General features: G+C 38.6%; 3 protein-coding genes across 3 annotated transcripts; all 3 read right to left on the reverse strand.

The window, feature by feature from the left end:
• Positions 1 to 4,574: 4,574 nt before the first annotated feature.
• Positions 4,575 to 9,912, reverse strand: macir (macrophage immunometabolism regulator). The gene is made up of 2 exons (XM_074690571.1): positions 9,840 to 9,912; positions 4,575 to 7,123 (listed from the first exon to the last, which is right to left on the reverse strand). The coding sequence occupies exon 2, from the start codon at positions 7,116 to 7,118 to the stop codon at positions 6,453 to 6,455; it is 666 nt and encodes a 221-aa protein (XP_074546672.1). The 5' UTR covers positions 7,119 to 7,123; positions 9,840 to 9,912; the 3' UTR covers positions 4,575 to 6,452.
• Positions 9,913 to 11,366: 1,454 nt separating this feature from the next.
• LOC141805419 (bile salt-activated lipase-like) lies at positions 11,367 to 16,172 on the reverse strand. Its single transcript, XM_074690476.1, has 11 exons — positions 16,110 to 16,172; positions 14,657 to 14,804; positions 14,458 to 14,577; positions 14,183 to 14,380; positions 13,978 to 14,108; positions 13,781 to 13,888; positions 13,583 to 13,697; positions 12,447 to 12,630; positions 12,147 to 12,350; positions 11,657 to 11,866; positions 11,367 to 11,559 (listed from the first exon to the last, which is right to left on the reverse strand). The coding sequence occupies exons 1-11, from the start codon at positions 16,170 to 16,172 to the stop codon at positions 11,367 to 11,369; spliced, it is 1,674 nt and encodes a 557-aa protein (XP_074546577.1).
• Positions 16,173 to 17,957: 1,785 nt separating this feature from the next.
• On the reverse strand, positions 17,958 to 23,887 carry LOC141805384 (bile salt-activated lipase-like). Its single transcript, XM_074690422.1, has 11 exons — positions 23,825 to 23,887; positions 21,963 to 22,110; positions 21,764 to 21,883; positions 21,488 to 21,685; positions 21,287 to 21,417; positions 21,082 to 21,189; positions 19,605 to 19,719; positions 18,979 to 19,162; positions 18,678 to 18,881; positions 18,237 to 18,446; positions 17,958 to 18,150 (listed from the first exon to the last, which is right to left on the reverse strand). Exons 1-11 carry the CDS (start codon positions 23,885 to 23,887, stop codon positions 17,958 to 17,960), a joined length of 1,674 nt encoding a protein of 557 aa, XP_074546523.1.
• Positions 23,888 to 25,925: the final 2,038 nt, after the last annotated feature.

Below are 25,925 nucleotides of genomic sequence, written 5' to 3' on the forward strand. Positions count from 1 at the left end.
TATAAAACTCACTCATGAACTCTCTGCCTATGATTCCCCCTACAGGTGGATCATCGCTCTGAAAGCCTCCATAAAGAAGTGGCTCCCTCTGCATCAGGCCCTTCAGGACTACATGAGCCGCCTCCCAGAGGAAACCCGGATGTAGAAAGCAGTCTGACACCGGCCTTCCTGTTTTTCCTTGAGGACACACTTTTCTTTTTGTTGTTCTCTTTCATTCTCATCCCTCTCCCATGTTTCAGTAAGCATTTCATCTTTTGATACCTGTTCTTTTTATTGATACCAGTTTTTCTCCATTCTGTCTTTTTTCAGCAGTACCTCTCAGCACTTTACCTCAGCGGTCTTTGAGACTGTGAGGATTGTTTAGTTTGTGCCATATGTCTTTCTAATAGAGTCATGGATCTCCTTGCTATGATCCTGAGGGGAAGCAGGATGCTCTCTTTATTTTTTTGTGATTTAGCTTCATCCATTCCCCTCCACTTCAAACCCATTATATTTATAAAAAAAAAAAGCACCTTATACTGATGGGGCAGATCGTTTAGCAGGTGGTGTGACCACATTTCAGGATTTCAGGCACCTTGTTTTTTATTCTAAAGTTGTATGTTCACTATCCGACTAGGAATGTAATTTAATGGTTTTGATATGTATGATCTTACTGGACGACAGGCAGCAATGTATCTGTGTGTCAATAAAGGCTATGATGAAATCCTCCTGTCTGTTTACATCTTTTATACTGCTGTCTCATACTTAAAGATCCAAACTTAACCTTTTTTGCCTGTGTCAGATTTTCAATACTTAAAGGGGACATATCATGCTTGTTTCTCCTTTTCACTATGCCAGACTAGGATGCCTTTAAAGCATTTCTGCCCTCAGTACAAGTCATTTAGATCCTTCATTGCCCCACAATAGCGTTCGCAATATCCTCAGTTTAGGCCATTCTGAAGATCTCGTTGAAACGCTCCGTTTCCAGAATGACCTCCAGTAACCTCGCAACGTCACAGCTCTTTGTGCTCTGATTGGTCAGTTCTATCAGAGGGGCGGAGGGGGTAGAGCCAGGGGGCGGTTGTTGCAGCATGGCAGTATTTACAAAATCGCCATATTGAATGGAGCAGACCGAGCGAGTTTGCTGTTTGCCAAAACTTCACCGTAAGGCATTGATAGCACTAATAAAATGGCAGAGTGTAGGATACGTCCTTTTGTATTGGACCGCGAGTCAGACCCGAACGGTTCTGCTGCTCAGGAGGAAGAAAATCCACCTGGACACAGATCATCTCAGGACGCTTCAGTGTGGTGAGTCAAAGCGGTACTGTAACATGTATAGTTTATACGTGGAAATATAGGCAGACTTCACCAATAAACTATTTCTATAACAGGGCTCCATCCTGCTCCTTCACTTTTCTCTGTCTGTTTTATCCATCATGCTGAAAATGTAGTCTAAAGATCACCTCTACCGTCAGTTCGTCACTATGTTATTACCGCAGCGTTATTGTGGTCCAGGTTCACAGTGCATGTCAGAACAAGCATGCAAATATCACAGTCTCACAAGTATTACGACGTCTGCTAAAACTACAGTGTTTTAACTGCTAATTCACCATGTAAAGCCGAGCTGCTCAGCAGAGCAGAGTCCCTGCATCCAGCACTCAGTCAGTCGGCCCTTTGTGGATGTACTCCTCAGTGGCGGTTGTGTGACTAACTAACATCACAGAGGAGGAGCTGCTTTATCAGATTACTCCAAATAAAAAGAAAAGATCCTCGTGTCGTCACAAAGGCCGAAATCTTGCAGCCAAATGACAATGACATATTTTCAGAGGCATCAAATCTCATTCTAGGATATCAGAAAAAATATAATATCTCATTTTTTGAAAATTCAGGGGGTGAAAGGTCTTGTTTTCAAATTTATTATATTAGATGTAAGTATTAAATCAGGGATCAGCATGATATGTCCCCTTTAAATCCAAAATCCAAAAACAACTGGTCAATAATGTAACAAAGGTGCCCAAAATGTAATAAAAAATGTTATAAAACCCAAAATGTAACAAGATGTTGTGTTTTGGGCAAAATGTTATTATATTTTTTGGTCAGCAATATCATTTTGGGTTTATTAACATGTTTTTGAGTTACATTTCGAGTCCTTCCTTAGCACAAGCTAATAACGGTTGTTTGACACATACCTGTTCGCAACAAGCTAACTGGCGTCTCTCTTCCTTCCGTGCTGCTCTCCAAATTCCTGAAAGCGAGTAAAAGTCGAGCCAAGCTTCATCCTCGTTTAGAAAAAAGCTTTATCTGTTCGACTTTTAGTTTCACATTTATTGTTTTTCTTCCTTCGTGCTACGTCCACTATCGTAGCTGCTTTGGATAGCTTCTTCCACTCGCTAATCAATACCAAAGTCACATGCGCACTGGGCGCTCTGTGATTGGCTGAGGTAACACGCATAGTCTCCGCCCAGGAACGTCCTGATATATCCAAAACATCAACATACAGGCAGACACCAACACTGATGCACATGTATAGAGGCCCATAGGAGATATTTGAGCGGGATTTTTCCTGTTAAAGATACCATTTCATTTTTTAAATAAAATTCCACTTAAGATACCATGAATTAGGAGAAAATGACCCTAAATAGCTGTCCACTGCAGTGACAAATGCACCAGAGGGTTTAGGAAAAATACATTTACAGAGTAGGAGCTGACTTGCAGGAGCAGCAAACCATTGTTTCTACACATTGTCTTTTTATTTCATCAGTGTTACCCAAACCTTACATCAGCAGCAAGAAAATCCCTATAAATGTGTAACACTATATTTCCTCCTCCTCATTATAGAAACAGAAAGACTGTAAACACAGACGGTGAGAGTTTTCTGTTTGATCTTTAATCGTTGAACAGTCATCGGTTACATCAAGTGTACATTAGTGTTTGGCTTTAATAAGAGTGCATAAGAGTGATTCACATACAGTGTGAAGTGAAACAGATTGTACACCCCCAGAGCTTCAAATCAGGGAGTCCTAAAGTCTGAGAAGAAGATTAGTATAAGCTTTTTAAATAAAGTTTGCTTTTCTCGGCAGTAAGAGTCAGTCACCGGAAAGTTAATCTGCAATAGCAGCTGTTAAACAGTGAAATCACAAGGTGTGTTATGTAGTCAAACAAAATGTGGAATATTCAATATCAGCAGTAAATTTATCTACGGTTACACGGTTTGTGTGTGTGATATTAAAGAAGTATAAACGTCTCAGATAAGCTCACATCCTGTTTGTTTCATCAGGTTAAATGAGTCTTTACGGCAGCTTAACACATCAGCATGAAGCTGCACATGAGATGCTGACTCGCATTCATGAATTTTCTTATTTAACCAGAAGCTTTAAAACAGAAAGAGAATAAAACATGTGCAGCCATTTCGTAGATGTTTGATGGCACTTTGACCTTTAAGAGCAATGACATCGTCAGCTGAAGATGGAGCAAAGTTGATTCTCTTCATACTTGTGATAAACGGTGACCGTCACTCAGAGGCATTAGGTGCAGTAGACACCCCAGTCACCACTTTTAATAATAACTTATGAATGCTGTCTAAAAAATTAAGAAATAATCTGCAGAAAAGAGGAAACAAACGACGATAAACTACATTTTTCTGCCGTGGAGTAAAATCACATGAAGAGCCGTATAAAAACCTTGGCAGATAATAAAACATATATCATTTTGATATCATTTCTATTACTGCAAATTACACCAACCCTAAACAAACTCAATTAAACCTAAAGCCTGACTTTATCAAACATTTGATCCTCATGTGGTAAAAATTCATGCTCTAAGAAGCAAAGGTTCAGGATGTGATGACTGTCAAACCATGTTACACTGCTGCAGCTCTGCATGGACAAACTGTTGGTGTGAACATTAGAATATACCGGCTTTATGTGGAGGATGATGATGATGATGAAGATGTTATATAATATCATGACATAATGAAGTATTATAATATCACTTATTTATGTTTGTCACAATGACTCAAATATGAAGAAACCTGTTTTAGATCAACGCCAACATTTCTGAAAAATAACTATAATATTAACAATACATTTAAAAGTAAGCAGAGAAACAGTGTGACCACATCCAGACATGAACAAAGGTGTTAAGTACATTTTAAAGAGGGGGTATCACGTTATTCAAAATTTTTAATTTTTTTTTTTTATCCATCCCTCTGGTACCCACGTACAAGATTAATGTAAATAAGAGCTAAAAAAAACAACAACAAATAAATAAAATCATAAATAAACAAAATACAATAAAATAAAACAAAATAACACAAAAAATATCACAAATAAATAAATAAAATTAAACAATAAAAAATAAAATAAAACAAAAAATTAAAATCACAAATGCATAAAATAAAATAAAATGAAAACATTAAAATCATAAATAAGTAACATAAAATAAAACAAAAGATTAAAATCATAAATAAATAAAATAAAACAAAAGATTAAAATCATAAATAAAATAAAATAAAATAAAACAAAAGATTAAAATCATAAATAAATAAATAAAATAAAACAAAAAATAAATAAATTAAATTAAATTAAACATCAGCCTCTGTCTAAAATGCTGCTGTTTCTTTAAGGCTGCCTGCTCCATAAACAAACAAACAAACAAAAAAATCAACCAGATTCTGGAGATTTCTACGACATGTGAATATGTTTGTGTACATCTACTTTATATCCATATTTAAGATTTTAGAAAGCACAATACCCCCTCTTTAAGTCTGTCTGTGGAGGATCGAAACATCTCTGACTCCCCACACTCATGGGTCTGAGATTATAGGCTCATAACATCACACACGCTGACACACTTTATTTCCCAGACTGACCCAGTATCTACAAACACAATAAAGATGCCATGACCACAAAAGAACCAAACACAAAGAGCTCAAATGTCCTTGGATCATCAAACAGAGAGACCTGTGTCGCCGCCAGGTGACACAAACAGAAGAAGCCAAAGTTTCCTCCTGAACCAGCAGCTCATCAGACTGTGATAAAACACTGAAATCAAACTCAGAGGTGTACAGATGTGAGTTCACATGGCTTCATTATGTACAGGTTACTGCAGAGGTGACCAGCTGACTGAGCTGAGCCCCAGGAGGAGTCCAACAGTTCATCAGCTGCAGAGAGAGTCCCTGCTGCGGGGTTATCAGAAACAAACATACACACATACACACACTGTCACACAGTCTCTAAACAGTGCTGTGCACTAAACTAAAGCTGCGACAATGTGTTTTCTAAAGCCGACAGATTCAATAGAGTATTAGAATAAATAGATACACAACAAACTAAAGAGATCATGAGATACCTGTGTGTCTGCGACCTGCAGGAGACGCCTGTCGAAACTTATGAACATGACCGGTTGGTTCAGTCTACACTCTAAAAAGAAATGACTCCATGTTACTCCAGAAGGTTAAGTATAATTCCTATGAGAGGTTATTTCAACTCATTTAAAACCAATTTATCTTCCTGCACTGCAAAAAACAGAAATCTCATCAAGTGTTTTTGTCTTATTTTCAGGAAAAAATGTCTTTTTAGACTTAACATGAGCCACATTCAACTGACCAGTCCAGAAAAATGTCTTATTTCAAGTTATTCAAAGACTAAAATGAGGATTGAATTGAAAATAAGACAAAAAAAACTTGATAAGATTTCAGTTTTTGCAGTGTACAAGCTAAAAGAAGCAGGAGGAAAAACAATCACAGCGAAGAGATCACTACAAATTCAGGAACCCTGCATCTGGAAACCTTCGGAGGGATGGAGCTGTGTGTTTATTGTGTGTGATGGGGCTCTGTCTTCCCGCTTGTAGGTATTCAGGTAAACTTTAAGGCTTCATGATGCCCGCTGTCCATCCTACATCTGCTCACATGTCTGAGGACAGAGCCGAGGAGTCCTTTTGAATGTTTTCTGAGAACAACAGTGGCTCAAACCGGCCACAAAACAGAGACAGCTCGGCTGTTTCCCTCCAGCCTCGTGGTTACAGAGATTACACCAACACTGCTGGATTAACAGAGACTGTAACGATGATAAAACACAGCTCCTGTTGAATAAGACAGTCACAAATCGATGATCTGCCTCTGTGACAAAATGTTACTCTGATATACGAGCGGTGATGTGCCTGACGGAGATGAGAGCAGGTTCAGTCTGTGATATGTGCTTGTGTTAATTAATCTCACCTGTACACACACACACACACGCACACACACACAGTTTCTTTAACATGTTCACCTGTTATTGCTAAGTTTATATGATTCACATTATGTAGCCAGCCTCAGCCCCCCCTCCTCCCCTGCCCGACCGCTCCTTGATAATCTAACAGGATTATCAGAGCGTCTCCTCAAACAGGAGCTGCTGTAATCTGAGTTGAAGAAAGCGAGCTTGAAATAGCACCTAAATCCCAGAGGAGGGTCTAAATCAGGACTCCACCCAGCTTCAAGTCTTGTTCCTGGTAAACACGCGCTCCCCCAGCAGCTCCCCCCTCAGGGTGAGGTGCTGCAGCTGGTACTGCAACACCTCTGTGTCCGTCGACTCCTTCAGGCTCAGTTTGTCCAGGTTCAGGTAGTCCAAGGATTTGGACTGGGCCCTCTTTCCTTTCAGCAGACAGAGGGGCAGAGGGGAGTGCAGACCCCTTCCTGTCTCGCCATGGGTGGGGGGTCTGAGGAAGGTCTCGCAGGAGCTGGGCATGCGTCGCCGCCTCCTCCCGCTGGAGGCAGGGATGTCATAAGGCTGGTAGTATCGACTCCTGGTTTTAAAGACACGGGAGGACCTATGGACTCCCAAGTCCACAGACTTAGGGAGCGGGGTCTGGACTGATCCTGACACAGACTCTGAGGCTGGGCTCTTATCTGGGCCCCCCTCAGACCACCTGTGGGCCAGTTTGAGCAGCTCCTCCCCTGTGGTGAAGCCCACCAGGTAGTTGGAGTCCATGTGGAGGATCTGGTACCCAGCCACGGTCCCTCTGATGGGGGAGCAGGGGGTGCTGGCACAACGGGGTCTCTCTGCTTCTGGTTTTAGGGTGGATTTGATCTCCGGGGCAGGGAGGATGGAGACAGGAGCCCGAGATACTCCACTGACGTCCATCTCCATCCTGACTGACATCCCAACTGAGAAAGAGAGACAGAGACGTGGTTTTAGTCCCGAGAACTGAGCAGCACACACACTGACACACACTCAAAAATAAAGAGGATTTTTTTTTCTCTGAAAACCAGATGGTAAGAATAATATTTAATGAAATAAACATGTGATACAGGCAGTTATTCAGATTTATGACACGTTTTGCGTAAATAATGCTGTAAAGAAATACACTTTTTTCATTATCTTTAAAAAAATAAAAGTTCACCTTTGATATTTAGCTTGTTTCAAATAAAATATCTTTTTGTTTTGTTAACTTTCATTGTCAGAGGAAAAAAAAATTACCAAGAGTTTTTGATTTGGTCACATGACTGCTACAAAGGTCGTCAGCTTGCTGAGACCTGACGTTCTTCCGCCTACTGTCTCAAGGCTACTCTCAGGTGTTTGTGTGATTGTGTGTGTGTGTGTGTGTGTGTGTGTGTGTGTGTGTGTGTTAGGGATGCAACAGACAGCCACAGACCTGTGTATAAACCCTGCACACAGAGCCGCAGCAGGTGTGTGAGTATCTGCAGAGACACTAGAGGAGGATTCAGAGCCTCCATTAGCTAAAACAGGGGTTCCCAAACTTAACAGCCAACAAGCAATCCAAAACAGACAAAATAAACAAAAAGAAAATCAAAAAAAAGTCAAAGATATTTTAATTAGGTTAATATGTAGAAAAACAGACTGACTCTGTGCACATATTTCTGTGAGTAACTTTGGGGGTCTTGTGGCAACAAAGAAATGTGGAAAAATAGAATAAATGTGATGCATGATACCGTCAACCCCTATTTATATGGTTTTACAAAAAAATTAACTCTTTTTCCCCTTCATTAAAGGATAATTGGTGAAATGTACAATTGTGAAAAAAAATTAAAGTTTTGATTTGGGAAGGCATTTTATGACTCCTCCATATCAGAGCTTCCAGACCCCCCAGGGGGTCTCGACCCCCACTTTGGGGATAACTGAGCTAGACAGTCTGTTATTCAAGACATATAACAGTTAGACCCAAACCTAGCCAAGATCCTTTTTTTTAATTTATTTATTTTATTTTATTTATTGTATTGTATTTTATTTTATTTTATTTTATTTTATTTTATTTTATTTTATTTTATTTACTGTATTGTATTTTATTTTATTTTTTATTTTATTTTATTTTTATTCTATTTTATTTTATTTTGTTTTATTTTATTTTATTCTTTACTAGAATACTAGAATAATAGAACAATAAATAAAATCTTAACCCAGAGGAAAGATATTCTTTATTTACAATGAGGAGAGTTATCCTGAAAAATAAAAAAAAATTAAACTAAAATTAATAGATTTATAGTTTACTCTATTAGTATAACCCAAAAGGAAACACTAGTCTACAACTGTATGATTTCAGTTCCATCCATACACTTATCACTTCATTAAATAATACCAACTAAACACCAGGGATGGGAGAAAAAAAAATCAAAGTATCGCAGTATGGGATTTTTAGTTCAATCTTTTTTTTTTTCAATTTAAATCATTTTTTTTTTTGTGTGTGTTTTTAAGCTGGGTTGGAAAAAGTTGAGATGTCAGACCCCCTGAATAAATCTTTAAAACTCACACACATGTGATGAGCATCATGTGAGGAGCAATATGGCTCCTGATATAGGCTGTGGATACCATCATCACTATTCAACATTTTTACAAAAGCAAACCAAAAAAATTGCAACTCTCTTCCTGCTATACACAGAATGAAAGAGGCACCAATTTGTCCACTGGGGGGAGCCAAAGATGACATACACAGAAAGTTCCTAACAGGGGCTTTAACAGGAAATGCTAATAGCATACTGTTTGTTAACAAGAGGCTTAGGTTTGCTAGAAACGTACACTTTAATTTCACATGTAATAGACGTGCAGTGTCATCTTCACTTGCAGGAACAGCTCAGATTAATAATAATACATTAAACTCCACCTTTCCCTCCAGTCTGTTGAATATTCATAGCCATGAGGCTTTATCACGTGATGGATAATAAACCCTGCAGTGTTTCCAGCTTCATGTCATGATCTGAGACCATTTCAGAAAATATTTCCTCACTGGTCCTGTTCTCAGTGTGAAGATGAAAGCAGACAGTTTAAAGATGGATGCAGCAGCAGCAGCAGCAGCCTCAGTGTGAGCTGCTCCCAGCCTGATGACAGCTTGGAGCAGCAGCTCGGTGCGTAAAGACGCCATGGAGGGCTGAGCCGAAAGGGACAGTGACAGATAAGCCAACACCTGATCCTGATAGTAACACAATCTCACCTCTGGCTTCACACACAGTGAAATATCAGAGATGATTCAGCGGCAGGCTCATGGTGAAGCTCCTCTGAATACGAGTGAATCATTTACAGTGAGCGTGAGTAAAGATGGCTGTTGGAGACACAGGCCGGATTCATCCTGAACATCCTGCTGTGTGTTCGCTGTGCATGTGTGTGAGACAGTGTGTGTGTGTGTCACCGTGTGAGATGTAGAGCACACACTGAAACCTCTTTACACATTTAACATTAAAATCTGAACATGGGAACCTCGCTAATATCGACACATCGATGATTTTAAAGCCGCCTGCTCTGATCAGATCTCTGACGGTCTCCTGGATCAATAAACGCACTGATCAGTAATAATCCAGTCGATTATCAATCCTCTAATATCAATCCTGATTTAATAAACCATGTCAGAATGAAAAGAGAATAAAAAAGCACCTGTTATTGAGCGGAGAATCGGATGTGGAGCCTCCTCGGTGTCTGCGGCTCCTCTCTTCCCTGAGCAGGAGGAAGGAATACTTCCGGTTTAATTTTCACACTAAAAGATATTTTTTTTTATAAAAGTTACGGTATTTCCAGCGGTACTACACAGACAGCAGCGTGTCTGAGTCTCTCTGGAGTCACGGCAATAATTAGAATATATTTATACCTGTTCTAACCTTTAACAAGCAGTTAATCCAAGTAATCTGAGGTTATATCATAAAGATTACGGCAGATTATACAAGCTTGTTTCCGACTGTTAAATGAAAAAAAATATATATAAATCCTGACAAAAATACTACTAATAGGCCTTCTCTTTAAAACCTTCATTTTTATGTGGGATGATGTTAAATAGTCTTAAGTCTTTAAGGTAAAGCTTTATGTGATTATTAACAAACAGAGGCACTTACTCTGTTATCCTTACGGAACCTCATAGGTTTCGTAATTAAATAAATTAAAAAAAAAAAAACATTTTGAAATAAATACCAAAAGTGATGAATAAAAGAAAATTTATGATATTGTCACAAATTTTTTTTAAAAAAAGCCAATATTATTATGATTTAATTATAATAATAATAATAATAATAATAATAATAATAATAATAAAAATAAAAATAATAATAATAATAATAATAATAATAATAATAATAATAATAATAATAATAATAATAATAATAATAATAAATAATAATAATAATAATAATAATAATAATAATAATAATAATAATAATTATTATTATTATTATTATTATTATTATTATTATTATTATTTTCTTATTCAAAAAAGGAATTTTATAGAGAGTATGCACTTGTTTGAATAATCACTATGAAATAATAGATTAATATTTTACTACAATAACTGTGAAGTGACCTTGAGTGTTCAGAAAGGGGCTATTAAATAAAATGTTTTTTTTATTATTATTATGATATATATATGTGTATTTTTATCATTTTTATTACTGTAATACTACTACTACTACTACTACTACCACTACTACTACTACCACTACTACTAATACTACTACTACTACTAATAATAATAATAATAGTAATAATAATAATTATAATAATAATAAAAATAACTATACTTTTTTTAATATAAAAGAATAATGAAACATTTTTATAACACTGTTGCCATTTTTTTTTACAATTAAATGGTTATTTTAGATATTTGTCTGTTTTTTTTTATCAAAATAGTATTTATTATAAAATCTTGTTTTTATTTATTTAATAATGAATCTTTTTTGAGGTTTCATGATCAGGTATTACATTAAAAAAATAAAATAAAAAAGAATAAAATTATTATAAATAACAATAACCACCTGTGACCCCACACAGAATAAATGGTATGGAAAATGTATGAATGAATGAATGCGTATGTCTTCAGACTTCTACACTGAAAATTGAGTAAACAGCCCTTAAAAATCTTCTTTTCACAACATTTATTCTATCCATCAGTGGCGTGTTGTTTAAACTGATGAAGCATCACTGAGCATTTGTGACACCATCTGATTGGAGGCTTGGAAGGATGCTGGTCCAAAGACGAACAAAACGGAGCCTCATTTCCTGCCCGACAGAGCCCTCATTCATCTTAGCATTGATCTCCATGAACTGTTTTCCACTGCTGGTGAATTCAGGCCAGAACACAGGCACCTTCAGGTTTCCGTAATTGGGGTTTCTGTTAAAAAAATGATCAAACACCAATCAAAATATGCATTTGTTTAGTAAAGTAACAAAGCTTTTACAACTGTTTCTGCAAGCAGAATTTGTTGTACCCAGTTCTGGCAAAGTTGGTCCAGTAGGCGATCATAAAGGTAGACAGGTCTCTGTGTCTGTCTCCGTAAGCCTTTGGTGTGACGAAGGGTTTGCCAAACACATACTGCAGGTCATCAGTGTGGTCCGCTCCCAACCACTCATGGAAAGGTTTGTCTGGTCCGCCCAGTAAATTGGGCTCAGTCAGAAGATAGGAGAAGGTACGGCCAGACCTGAGAAAAACATTCAAACAAAGGTTTGTTTTCATCACTAGAACAACACATTAAGACATAACTTAGATATTATCTGCTTAATGACTAATGTCCTCAAAGTTTTGGTTTCATGTTTTGTTAGAGTTGTTTAACATAACTGCAATTTTATCGAAGTAAAGACTTGGTGTTCACCTCCCTTGTCTTAAAAAAGTCTTATATTGTTTGATTAACTACTCGAAAAACAACACAAAATATTCTAAAATATTATTTCACGCCAAAAGAAGTCCACGGTTTGTCTCACCTAGCGTTATCAGCATGAAGGGAGAGAGATTTCTGTGCAGGGACTAGGAAGCCGCTGTCCGTTGAAATGTCCACAGCGGTCTTCTTGATGGTGTCCTGGCTGGGTGAGGGTCCCCAAGTAGATGTGTACTCAGCAAATGCAATCTCAGAACCGCTTAGCCCAGACGCTTTAACATAAGCAGCAAGGAGTCTTCTCACATTTTCTCTGTGGTGAAAAGAAAGTGTTTCATCAGCAGGAAAAAAGGAAGGTCCTAAAAAGTTCAGTAATGATAAATTCTTCCTGAAAACAGATGAGCCTTACACAGGAGTCTCTTTATTCTTGTCACCTAGCGACATGTCCCGGACGGTGAAGATATGTCCATCGAAGTCATTAACCCCTACGAGATAGTCGATGTCAGCGGCGTTGTGGAACAAGTTGGCTGGCTGATCAGGGAGGAAGTCCCCATCGACAACAGGAGTATAAAGCATGCTCATCATATTAGGATCTGAGAAGCAGTGATACAGAAATAGAAAGATGTTAGAAATCTCTCAATTGCACATTGACACTGTACCAACATTGCGAAGTAGGTCTATCTGTTCTCCATGATCTCTCTCAGGGAAAAATAGACCTCCGCCAAGCATATTGTGATCGTCACCAACACTTTAGTCCTACTTTAATGTTATACTCCCTTTCAGCAGACTGTCTGCTACAATTTGGTGTTAGCTGCAGGTTTGTACGATAATTTGTTACCTGACAGTGTTGCAAAATAAGATGACTCAGTACATATTTCATATTCCAGATCTTAGTATCCAGAATATTGGCATAATCTGGATCGTACTTTTACATCTGTCAGAAATTATGGTGACCTTGTCTTGTGTTGTTTTGCAAAGCAATCCAACCATTTATGGTGGAGTTATATACACATATAGTAAAAAAGGCCCTACTTCACAATGAAAAAGAATCCTTTAAAAAAGTCCTGGAACCAGACGGTGATCCAGATCACCTCCAAAATTTAGTCACTTCTTCCTTATCCCATTTTGAAGATTTCTTGAAAGTTTTATCAAGATCCGTTGGTTACTTTTTGAGTTATATTGATCACTGAAAAACTATCCCAAAAAACTTAAACTCTTTGATGGAGGTAAAAAGCAACACAGTAAACAAAGAACAACAATGGAAGAAATCCAGAAAATCATATTCTTCGTGGCCTTCCATGTGGCTCTTTGATACAAACTGCAATCAAGGAGAAACACAGCCACTGTCACACAGGAAGTGACAAATCTTTCGACCAATCAACGGTCCGCAGTGTTGAAGCTCCACCCTGGGTTTAGATTGGTTTAGCTTGGCACCCCAACAAAAAGGTCCCCAAAAATGGGATGGCATGGATCGGTAATTTGGGGATAAGTCAGTGGAAATGCAACAAAACGTGTGCCATACTGAGACGATCCTTAGATGCTTACGATCTGGGGAGGCTAGCTCAAGGGGGAGAGCAGCAATGGTAAGATTCTCAGCATCAGTTGATTTCAGACAGGCCACCATCCTGTGGTCAGTGGGGCAACCAACCTTCTCGGCAACCTGAGCCCATGAGAACGAAGAATGTTTAATGGATTGGACATGATGTGATGGACATGAAGAAACGTGCAAAAGTTGTGACGTACCTGCACTGCGATTTTATGTGGGTTCCTGCTCAAAGCCCAAGGGCAGAAAGCAACACCGCTCTGAGAGATGGCTCTTCGGACCAGTCCTTTGTTGTAGGGGGAGAGACTCTGTGCGTAGACATAAGGTACACATTGTATTTAAAGTCGTAGAATCATATCTATATAATTGGGACTGTGTTTTTAAAGTAGTTGCTCACCTGAAAGCTGACACTAGCTCCACCTGCAGACTCTCCAAAGAGAGTGATGCTTTCAGGGTCTCCTCCAAATGCACGGATGTTTCTGTGAACCCAGGCGATGGAAGCATGCTGGTCCCACAGACCATAATTTCCTGTTACGGTAACAAACTTTAAACACTTTGAAGGAATTTCACAACAGCCAACAAGTGCTTCAAACTGATCTTACCAGGTAGATCAGAGTCCCCAGTGCTGAGGAAGCCCAGAGTTCCCACACGGTACCCCACAGACACAACAATAACATTGCCTCTGTCTGCTATCTCCTGCCCATCGTACAGAAAGTTGTCCTGGAAAACTGCTCCCACAGTGTCACCAGAAATAAAGCCTCCTCCGTACAGCCAGATCATAACTGGGAGATTTGATGACACTGAGGAGAACAAAGGGAATTGTTTAACTTATTTAATCAGTTTAAGTGACTCATGTACAGCACACTGGATAGTTTACCCTGTCTGCCATGAGGAACCCAGATGTTCAGGTAGAGGCAATCCTCACTCCCAGAGCTGCCGTTCTGCTCCGTGTTTATCTGCATACACATATCAGCAAACTTTGTTGCCTGAAGAACTCCTGGAAACAGATAAAAGCATTAATCTCTAACTCTCAGTGATAATGTGATGATGTTTAAGTCTTACCAATTTTTACGCACCACTCCAGCCAGGGTGAGGTTTGGGTTTCTCCAGGATTTCAGGCTTGGCTGCAAAGGGGATTCCTTTAAAAACATCCACAGAGCGGGACAGTCCGATGGGGATGTTTTGTCCCTGAACACGGCCACCTTCTGTTTGTACCACTCCAAGCTGGGGACACAACCAGGAAACAAAAAGTTTGTATGGGCCATGTTGGTGCCTATTAAATGATAGATTAAGAATGACCTAAGAGCTACTGGAAATAGAGAATAAAGCACAGTTTCCACCAAGCAGTTCAGTTTGGTTTGTCTCAGTAGGACATGCATTTTGTTGTGTTTCCACTGACTAATCCCGAGACAGATCCACAGATAACCAAGACGAACTGTCCCACTTTTTGGGAAGGTAGAGCTACAACACTGCAGACCGTTGATTGGTTGAAAGAATCGTCACTTCCTGTGCGACAGTGGCTGCTCTATTTCTCCTGGCGGCACACAGCCTTCTCTGAAAACAAAGCTTGATTGCACTTTGCAACTAAGAGTCACATGGAAATCACAAAGAAGACGAATTGCTGAATGTCTTTCATCATTACTCTTTGTTTACTGTGTCGCGTCTTTCTTCTTTTTGGATTTATTAGCGAGATACACTGTGTCGCACTGCTATGGCGTAACTGTTTGGCTATCGGCATCCGGCTTACACGCCAGCTACCACAAGGGGGCACCATTGGCTGTGGAAATGCAAACAGGATCAGGCTTAACCAATCAAACCATAACCAAACTGTACTGATCCAAACCAGACCGCTTGGTGGAAATGCAGGTTTAATACTTCATTTCCCATGAGCAGTAGCACCCACAATCATAAAGACTTCAGTCTTGCCAAGACGTGTATTTGGTTTAAAGTGAATGAATGAAGAGCAGATCTTTTTACTGGATACAAATCAACTGGCAGTTGCGCTTTGCTACTATTTGAAACCTGACAACAATCAAACTTTGCAAACTTGATTTGTACCGTAGTTTAGTACCAGGCTATATTAGTGTTCCTCGCAGCCCATTGCTCCAAGCCGTGTCTGTAATGTGTAGCGTTAGCGAATCCTGGTTATGTCCTGCCAGTCATCTACCAATCAGAGCTAATGTAACCTCACTCTTCATTTTATTGATAGACTCTCAAGTTTGAACAGATCACTGCAGAATAACTGCTGACTGTGGGTTGGAATCAACATTATCACAAACAGATTAACCCGTGTTTTAGTCCATGCTCTGTCACTCTCCTTTTTAGCTTTTTTTCTGCTCTGATGTCCTTTTTCTTCTTGACAGTCTAGGTCTCAAAAAGTTGAAATACTTAAACTAAAAATAAACACAGGTCTGATTTTTTTTTTACCCCATACAAACACAAAAACACACACACAGAACTCCTCTTAGCAAAGTTGTGTTTGCATGATTCACACACTTGCAAACATTTGTCAGTGAAGTACAGACTTACGGTGGCTGCTGAAGCCTTCCCCAGAGACAAAGCTACTGCAAACAGAATCACTAATTTGTCCATGGTCAAGATCCAGCACCAGCAAATTTGTTGTGTTTCCAGGTGCTTTTATACACCAGACTACCCCTTCAAGAGAATAAATGTTTAGTTTAGCTGTTCACCTGTGTTATGTAACCTGCACAGCAGCTGCAGAGTGGTTTAACTGACCATGACCCCAAAAACGTTGGATGGGAAACAGCCTGGTGTAATGTCTGACAACTGGCATTAGTGCTCCATTTTCACACATTTTTAGTCATAAGGGTTAACTGTCCGACACAACTTAGGTCCTTATCTCACATTGACTCAGACAGATACTTCCCTTTGTGCCAAACGAAAAAGGTTGGGTTGGGTGTCAACTCAAGGTACATAAAGATACAAGATTTGGTTTAAATGCTGTTTTTATTTACTAAAAAAAACTCTGGGAGCCTACTTGATCAAGGGTGTGCAACCTGTGGCTCTGAAGCCTCATGTGGCTCTTTGGCTCCTTGTAGCTTTAAAAATATATTGTTCAATAAAGAACTTTTATTTGATGATTAAAGACATTGACACTAAATAAAAACATGTGTTAACTTTTTTATGAACTAGATATTCATCACATCTTTACTTCACCTCCTACAACATCAACAGCCCACCAACTTTCCGTACACCCGTGTCTAACCTCAAGTTTTACTGTCCTTGTAAGATAACAAAACCTATAAAAAGGCAAATTTGGAAGAAAATACAGATTTTGATTCTGTGTGGATGGATTCATTTAGCTGCCAATGTACCAGCTTATTATACAAGCTAGGGGAAACAACTAAAATGATAAGTTTAGTAATATTATCAATATGTAATCTAGTTTAAGGATTCTTTAAAATAAATTAGATTTTTGTAATTTATCTTATCAATTATTTTAACAAATTGTTAATTTTTTAATTTCGAATTGTTAAAATTTTTATTTTTTTTGAAGTTTCAATAACATTCAAAATTTTTCAAATTGTATAGATTTGAATTTTTTTTCTAAATTTTGTAAATTGTTTAAACTTCATTTTTTTTTAATTTTTGCAAATTATGAAATGTCTTTCTTTGTTCGTTTTATTTTATTTTATCTATTTATTTATTTTATTGTTATTATTATTGTTATTATTATTATTTATTTTATTATTATTATTATTATTTTTACATTTTTTCAATGTTTGAAGTTTCCAAACATTGAAGCATATTTTTTAGTAAAATTGTAAAAAAAAATGTAAGTTTTTGAAAATTTTGCAATTTTGAAACAAAAAAAATCATTTTTTTTGCCATTTTAATATTTCAAAATTTTCATGAATTTATGTAATTAAAATATATTTGAAACTGAAAAATGAAGACATTACATGTATAATTTTAAAAGTTAAAAAAATCCTTCTCATTTAGATAATTATTCAGTAGATTTCAACTTTGTTTAGAATTTCATACACTTAGGCTATAGTGAAGATTTTATGGCTCTTGAACGTCTTTAATCCGAGTGAGCTGAGGCAAAAAGGCTCCTATGAAAGTAAAGATTGCAGACCCCTGCTCTAAATTATTACTGGATGAAGCTGAACATTTGACCATCCACCTGAAGCTGGCTCCGAAAGCTTCATACACAACGATCATTCTGATAAGCTTTTCCCGACTGAAAAAATAAACATGTTAATACCCAGTTTTGAAAAAATGTTTTAGTCTAAAAAGCTCTTTTCCTAAAAGATTTGGCCGATACAGAAACTCAAAAATCACCACCAGACAAAGCTTTTTTTCCACAAGATTTACTGAAACTATCAGTGGCATGTGACTTAGAACGATGAAGCATCACTGAGCATGTGTGACACCATCTGATTGGAGGCTTGGAAGGGTGCTGGTCCAAAGACGAACAAAACGGAGCCTCATTTCCTGTCCAACAGAGCTCTCATTCATCTTAGCGTTGATCTCCAGGAACTGATGTCCACTCCTGGTGAATTCAGGCCAGGACACAGGCACCTTCAGGTTTCCTTGATTGGGGTTTCTGTTAAAAAAAAGGATCAAACACCAATCAAACTGTGCTTTTGTTTTAACTTTTACAACTTTTTCTGCAAGCAGAATTTCTTTTACCCAGTTCTTGCAAAGTTGGTCCAGTAGGCGATCATATAGCTAGACAGATCCCTGTGTCTATCTGCGTAAGCCTTTGGTGTGACGAAGGGTTTGCCAAACACAAACTGCAGGTCATCAGCGTGGTCTGATCCCACCCAGTCGTTATAGGGTTTGCCAGGTCCGGCCATTAAACTGGGCTCATTCAGAAGGTAGGAGAAGGTACGGCCAGACCTGGGAAAAACAGCAGAACATCACATTTAGTACATACTACACATAAAATACCCCTGAAGACACATTCCTAAATGTATGATGATGAACTTCAGGTGAAAATGTAGTCATGTGTTGAAAGAGTTCAACATAACTCTGCAGTTTTATCAAAGTCTTGAGGCAAAAACTCCCCAAACACTTGAAGTTCCTGAGAAATATCTCCATAAGTTAACAGAAGCCAACAGCTTGTCTTACTTGGAGTTGTCAGCGTGCAGGTAGATGGCCGTCTGTGTAGGAATCAGGAAGATGTAGTCAGTCCCAATGTCCACACCGGCTTTCTTGATGGAGTCCTGGCTGGGTGAGGATTCCCAAGTAGATGTGTACTCGGCAAATGCAACATCCAAACCGGCTTGCCCGAACTCTTTTGTGTAAGAAGCGAGGAGCCTCCTGATATCTTCTCTGTAGAGAAAATAAAGTCGAGAGAGTTTAGGATTTGGCTGTTGGTGGTCCAGAGATTTCATGTCCCTGCGTTAACTTCCAAAATAAGCCCTCTTACACAGGAGTCGTTTTGTCCTTGCTCAAAGAAGGGACGTCCTGTGCGGTGAAAAGATGCCCATCATGGTTGTTAACCCCAACGAGGTAGTCGATATCAGCAGAGTTGTGGAACAAGTTGGCTGGCTGATCAGGGAGGAAGTCACCATCAACAACGGGAGACAAAGTCAGGTGAAGCACACCAGGGGCTGAGAAACATTAACACAACATTAGTCAGGAGTTGTTTGAATTTTGAGTGGCTGATTTACTTTCTTAGCAAGGCAAGGCAAGGCCTTGCCTTAGGCAGTAAGTCAAGCCCCGTTCCCACCAAGTAGTCCGGTTTCGGCTCAGCTAAGCCTGATCTTGTTTGATCTTGTATCCTACTAATAAATCCAACAAAGAAGAAAAACATGACATGGTAAACAAAGAGCAACAATGGAAGACATCCAGCCTTTTCAACATATTTGGGGTTGGATCGGTTGTAGTCTGGCACCCCAATGCAAGGGTCTCAAAAAGTGGGATGGTTCGTCTCAGTTATTTGGGGATCTGTCCTGGGATTAGTCAGTGGAAACACCACAAAATGCGTGTCGTACCGAGAAGAACCGAACTGAACCGTTTGGTGGAAACCGGGCTTCAGATTCATATGCTCACCATCTGGGGAGCCTTGTACAATGCGGGGAGCGGCCATGGTAAGGGTCTTGGCATCTGTTGATTTGAGACAAGCCGCCATCCTGTCGTCAGTCGGGCAGCCAACCTTCTCAGCAACCTGAGTTTAAAAAGTTTACGAAACGAGTGTTACAGTGTCCATACACGGTGCCTTATCTAACAGGATGTTCAAGGATGTTGGACAACACTGAGGCCTATACAACTGCGCTAATGTAACCTGTGCAAGTGTTCTGAAAATATAACAACAAACTGTGACCAAGGAGGATTGTTTCTGAAAGGGATTGTGAGGCTCACACAGTGATTTTCACTGAAGAGTCATCTGACCACAACAGAGTCTAGCAACTTCAGGGTCTTCCAGTACCACCACACAGACTGGTCAGATCCAGATCAGGCAGCTTGTTCCACAGAGGCCATCCAGTTTTGGTTTTTGATCTTTTCCCCTTTGTTTAGATAATTCTCAAGATTTCCTAAATCTTGTTATGATCTTGTGTAGATATTAAAACCGCAAGTTTGATGAATGTTAGTTGAAATTTGTTGAACCACACTGATCAGGCAAAACATCATGACCATCTGCCTAATCATGACGATGCCAAAACAGCTCTGACCTGTCAAGGCGTGGACTCCACTAGACCCCTTGAAGGTGTGCTGTGGTGTCTGGCACCAAGATGTTAGCAGTAGATCTTTCAAGTCCTGTAAGTTGCGAGGTGGGGCCTCCATAGATCGGACTTGTTTGTCCAGAACAAATGGATAGAGATCTGGGGAATGGAGGCCAAACCAACACCTTAAACTCGTTGTACTCCTCGAACCATTCCTGAACCAATTTTGCTTTGTGGGCAGGGTGCATTAACCTGCTGAAAGCCATCAAGGAATGTTGTTTCTATGAAAGGGTGGACATGGTCCAAAACAATGCTAAGGTAGGTGGTATAAGTCAAAATAAACATTCACATGGATGGCAGGACCCAAGGTCTCCCAGCAGATCATTGCTGACACCGCCTTGCCTTCTTCCCATTGTACATTGTGGTGCCATATGTTGTCCAGGAAAGCGACGCGTGAACATCAGGTGATTCATCAGACCAGGTCACGTTCTACCATTGCTCCATGGTCCAGTTTTGATGCTGATGCAGTTTTGATGTTGGCACTTTTGGCGGTAGACAGGGGTCAGCTTAGGCACCCTGACTGGTCTGCGGCAAAATATCCTCATAGACAACAAACTGTGATGTTCCTTTCTAGCAGAACCATCAGCACTTTAGGCTACAGTAGGTTGTCTGCTGGATCAGGCCACAATCCATTGAGGTTCCTTGCTTGTCTAGTCACTCATGTCCCAAGTACCCTTTTGTTTTGGGACTGGGTTTGTGAGATGATTCTGATACTCTACATACAAACCTTGAGATGCCTAAAGTGGAAGTCTAATATCAGTTTAGATAGCGAAGGAAACCATTAGGTTTGATACACAGTAACTGACCTGCAGAGCAACTTTGTGAGGGTCTTTGTTCATAGCCCATGGACAGAAAGCAACACCGCTCTGAGAGATGGCTCTTCGGACCAGTCCTTTGTTGTGGGGGGTGAGACTCTGAGAGAAGAAACACACGTACATCCAAAAAGTTGAATCTACAGTCATAGAATTGTCTCGATATAATTGAGACTGTGTTTTTAAAGTAGTCTCTCACCTGAAAGCTGACACTAGCTCCACCTGCAGACTCTCCAAAGAGAGTGATGTTTTCAGGGTCTCCTCCAAATGCACGGATGTTTCTGTGAACCCAGGCGATAGAAGCATGCTGGTCCCACAGACCATAATTTCCTGTCATGGTAACAAAATTTGAATACAAGGAATTTCACGACAGCCAACAAGTGCTTCAAACTGGTATTACCAGGTAGATCAGAGTCCCCAGTGCTGAGGAAGCCCAGAGTTCCCACACGGTACCCCACAGACACAACAATAACATTGCCTCTGTCTGCTATCTCCTGACCACTGTACAGGTAGTTGTTGAGGAAGTTGGCCCCCATTGAACCACCCACCATGAAGCCTCCGCCGTAAAACCAGATCATAACTGGGAGATTTGATGACACTGAGGAGAACAAAGGAAGGTTTTATCTAATGTATCAGTTGAAGTGACTCAGTATCTCACAAATGATGGATACTTTACCTTCTCTGCCATGAGGAACCCAGATGTTCAGGTAGAGGCAATCCTCACTACCAAAACTGGATGTCTGGAGCACGCTTATTTGCATGCATCTACTTGCAAACTTTGTTGCCTTGAGAACTCCTGTAAACAAACAAGAGCATTGATCGCTAGCTCTCAGTGATAACGTGATGATGGTTAATTCTTACCAATATTTACGCACCACTCCAGCCAGGGTGAGGTTTGGGTTTCTCCAGGATTTCAGGCTTGGCTGCAAAGGGGATTCCTTTAAAAACATCCACAGAGCGGAACAGACCGAGGGGGATGTTTTTTCCCTGAACACGGCCACCTTCTGTTTGCACCACGCCAAGCTGGGGACACAATCAGACAACAGCTCCATCATTTTAATCTAGATCCTAATCTGATTGGTTGGACAACTGACTTTTTAACAAACAGATTACAGTGTGTGAGAGTTAACCCTTAGGTTGCTCTTATTCTTGCACTTTTATTGTTCATTTGCACATCTGCACATTGCACTTTTTAGTTTACTTGGTAGTAGTTTTCCATTTTGGTATGAGCTCTGAAATAAACTTTTAGTGTTTTTGTGTATTTTTATGTTTTTTAACTTTTATGTTTTTTTATTTTTTTTTTTAACCCTGTTGTTGTTACCTTGTCTTTGTGTGTCCTACTGCAAATCTAATTTCCCTCTAGGAGACAATAAAGAGATTCTGCTTCTGATTCAGCTCAGTGACACTGTTGAAATTTCTCTAAAAACTTCATGAATATTTTTGCAGGTCAGAACTCACTTAAACTTAACATTGAGTTGAAAATATTAAATTTACTACGTAAAAATTGTTAACTCTAAAAATGTTTTCTAAAAAGATATATGATCATAAATTAATGCCTTCAAAACACTTTTATAAAGCAGTAACAGGTGCAACCAACCACTAAAAAAAGTTTTAAAAATGCCCCCCCCCCCCCCCCAAAAAAAAAAAAAATTAATAAATAAATAAATAAATAAATAAATAAAAAATAAATAGATAAATAAATAAAATAAAATAAAATAAAATAAAATAAAAAATAATAATGAATAAAAAAATATTTAAAAAAAAAATTAAAAACGAACAAACAGACAAATTTAACTTTGGAAAATATCTCTCAATCAACCAAGAGTCACCATGCCCTGTCCTGACTGTTCTGAAATGGATTATTGGCTTCAAATGAAAAATAGATAATAAATAAATGAAAATTATCACAATATCTAGTTTAAGTTTTAACATCTGATGTGTTCATATGACCTTAATTCTTGAAATGATATACAAACCACCAAATTCAGTTTAATTAACATTAAACTCAAAACCCCATTTTTTTACAGATTTGGAGCATGTCATCTTAAATTGTATAACTGCAAAACTGAATATGTAATTCATTTATATATAATTCATTAAAATAAGAAGAAGTTAACCTAAAATGGACCCTTTTTTTGGTTAATGAAATATTATTTTGTTAAATAAAATGTTGTTTTTCTATTTATTTATTTATTTATTTATTTAGTTATTTTAAAATTATTAATTAATTTATTGAAATTCAATAAATTAATTTATTTAAACTGTTTTTATTTATTACATTTATATTTATTCATTTAAACTGTATTTATTTATTTAAATTTTATTTATTTCTTTATCATTTAAATTTGGTTTATTTCTATCTAAGCTTTATTTTGCCAGGAACAGACTTATTCCAAGAGTGTCCTGGCTAAAGGCAGCGGCACAGTTCCAAATACACTTATCGCACTCAAAACAAGTATTCATAACAACTACCTAACTATGTTTGCTATGGTTGTGTATTTTTTTTTTCAACGTGCAAAACTTTAATGGAAAAGAAAAAAAAGGAAAAGCGTTTGTACAGCTGTTAAATTTCCAGCTGATAAGCTACAACGATAGAAGGTCAAGTTGGGTTTAATGTTTTAACTCATTAAATAAGAAGGAGGATCCCATTAAGAGATTAATAAATCCCTAAATAGAAATTAAAATATGAGACGGACAGTCAGTGAACAGCCCAAATCAGAAACAAAGACAGACTTACAGTGGCAGCTGAAGTCGTCCCAAGAGACAAGACAACAGCAAACAGAATCGTCAGTAAGTCCATGGTCAACGTTCGGAGCCAGCAAACCTCGCTCTGGGGGCTTATATACACAAGACCAAGCCTTCAAGAGAATAAATGTTAAATATAGTCGTCCTCTCATGTTGTGTAACCCTTTACATAAAAACAGTCGCTGTGTTTTTACTGACCCTGACCCCAAAACCTCTGATAGGAAAGGGTTCGGTGGATTCCCTGACAACTGTCTCTGGGGGTCGGTTTTCACACATCAGGACAATAAGCTGTACTCTAAAGCTTGTCTTTGACACACACAAATAGTTGTGCCAAATCAAATGAGCACCAAGCTAAAGGATGTGATTTTAACTCTATTTTTAATGTCTGAGAAATCTGTGTGACGCCCTGTGCCCTGTTGTTCTGGGAGAGACCTCTCTGAGTCATCACAGGACGAGCTGACGACTCTGAAGCCCTTTGTTTTAAGGATCAGTGAGCCTCACTGTGAGGGAACAAGTGGGCCAGTAAAACACACACCCCATGACATCACAGATCCACCAGATCCCCTCGCTTAATAGGACACGCTTTCCGGCCATCGCCGCTCTCTTGATATACATCCCAGACACGTACTAGCTTCAAAAATCTGGAGACGGATGGATGTTTTGTCTGTCGACATTCTTGTAAATTTCTCTGTCGGAGCTGTGCCTAAAACACCTAAAAAAACAAACACAAATACAAAATAATTCATTTCATGACAAGGCTCACAAATCATGTTAAGGCAATCTCAGTCTGGAAGGAAGATTTAGTCTTCCTGTTTCCTCATCTAAAGTCATAAATAGTTTCATTTAGTGCATTTTATGAAGTAATGCTTCTTTGTTTCTCCACTCATTTGCATACATGCAAATTTCAAAATAGATGACAGATACAAAACCAATCAGATGCAAAACACAGTTCCTTTTTAACATCATTGTATTGCCAAAAGACATTAGTCCAAGTTGGCCTCCTTGTAGTTTAAAAGAAAAAATAAGAAAGAAGTGCTGCCAATTTTTCCAAAAAGGGGGAGATTAGCTTTTTACATGTTGAGCTATTTTAAACGTGTTTTCTTCTTTTAGCTTGGCGTGTGCTGCTGTTGACACAGCACCAGGTGCTCTTATTCCCAGATTCCCAAAGAACAGGCTGCGGGAGATAAGATAAAAACTTGAAATTACATAAGCAAGTATTTTGTCAAAACAGGATGTGTTGAGAGGTAAGATTCTTGACACACCTTCAGATTACAGCAGATTTGGTTGATGACTGATTCATGCCATGGATTACTGTCCGGACCTTTTTTTCACCTTTAATGTATCATCAACTTAAGGGTCTTGGTTCACAGTTACATTGTGCATTAGATGCAATGGAAAAGTTGTCTTCAGGGCTCAAAATTTGCTGAACCTCAGTAAATAAATATGAAAAATGGTTTGTTTTAAAAATTACTCACAATTTATGTCTGGTTTATGGGCTTGTGTGTAATGGTTCAGGTTTTTCGTTAGTGTATTTCCCGTGTTTCTGTGTCACCTGTGTTTATCTAAGTTTTTCTGGAGTGTTCTGTGTTTCCTGTTTTTGTCCTTAGTTTGTGTCCCGTGTGGTTTTGATTTGGTTCTTGTCATGTGTATGTCTTTTTGTGGTTATCGTTAGTGTTTCAGTGTCTTTAATGTCTTGTCCTTGTGTTTCCCTCCTTGTTGATTGCTTCTCATGTGTTTCACCTGTGTCTTGTTTCACACCTGTGTTGATCACTGCCCTGTGCATAAAGTCTGTGTTTCCTTGGTTCTCTGTTGGGTCATTGTAGCTGTCTCTGTAAGTCATGTCTTCATGTTGCCTCATGTTTCTTGGTGTACATTTTTCAGCTTTGTCTTTTGTTTGAGTTTCTGTTTTTTGGGTTGTAAATTTGAAAATAAAAGTTTTATAGTTTCCATCTGCGACTGGGTCCTCCTTTCTTTTGTTCCTGTGGTTCTCATGACATTGTGCTTCTTCAGTGAAAACACATCAAAGTGGACTTGTCAAATACAGTCACAGTGACCTCATAGTTTGCAGATGTTGAACCTTATGTGTCCTCATG

This window comes from Halichoeres trimaculatus, unplaced genomic scaffold (assembly GCF_033239565.1).
Source record: "Halichoeres trimaculatus isolate MK-OKI-2021-1 unplaced genomic scaffold, fHalTri1.1 fHalTri1_scaffold_16, whole genome shotgun sequence".
NCBI classification, from domain to species: Eukaryota; Metazoa; Chordata; class Actinopteri; order Labriformes; family Labridae; genus Halichoeres; species Halichoeres trimaculatus.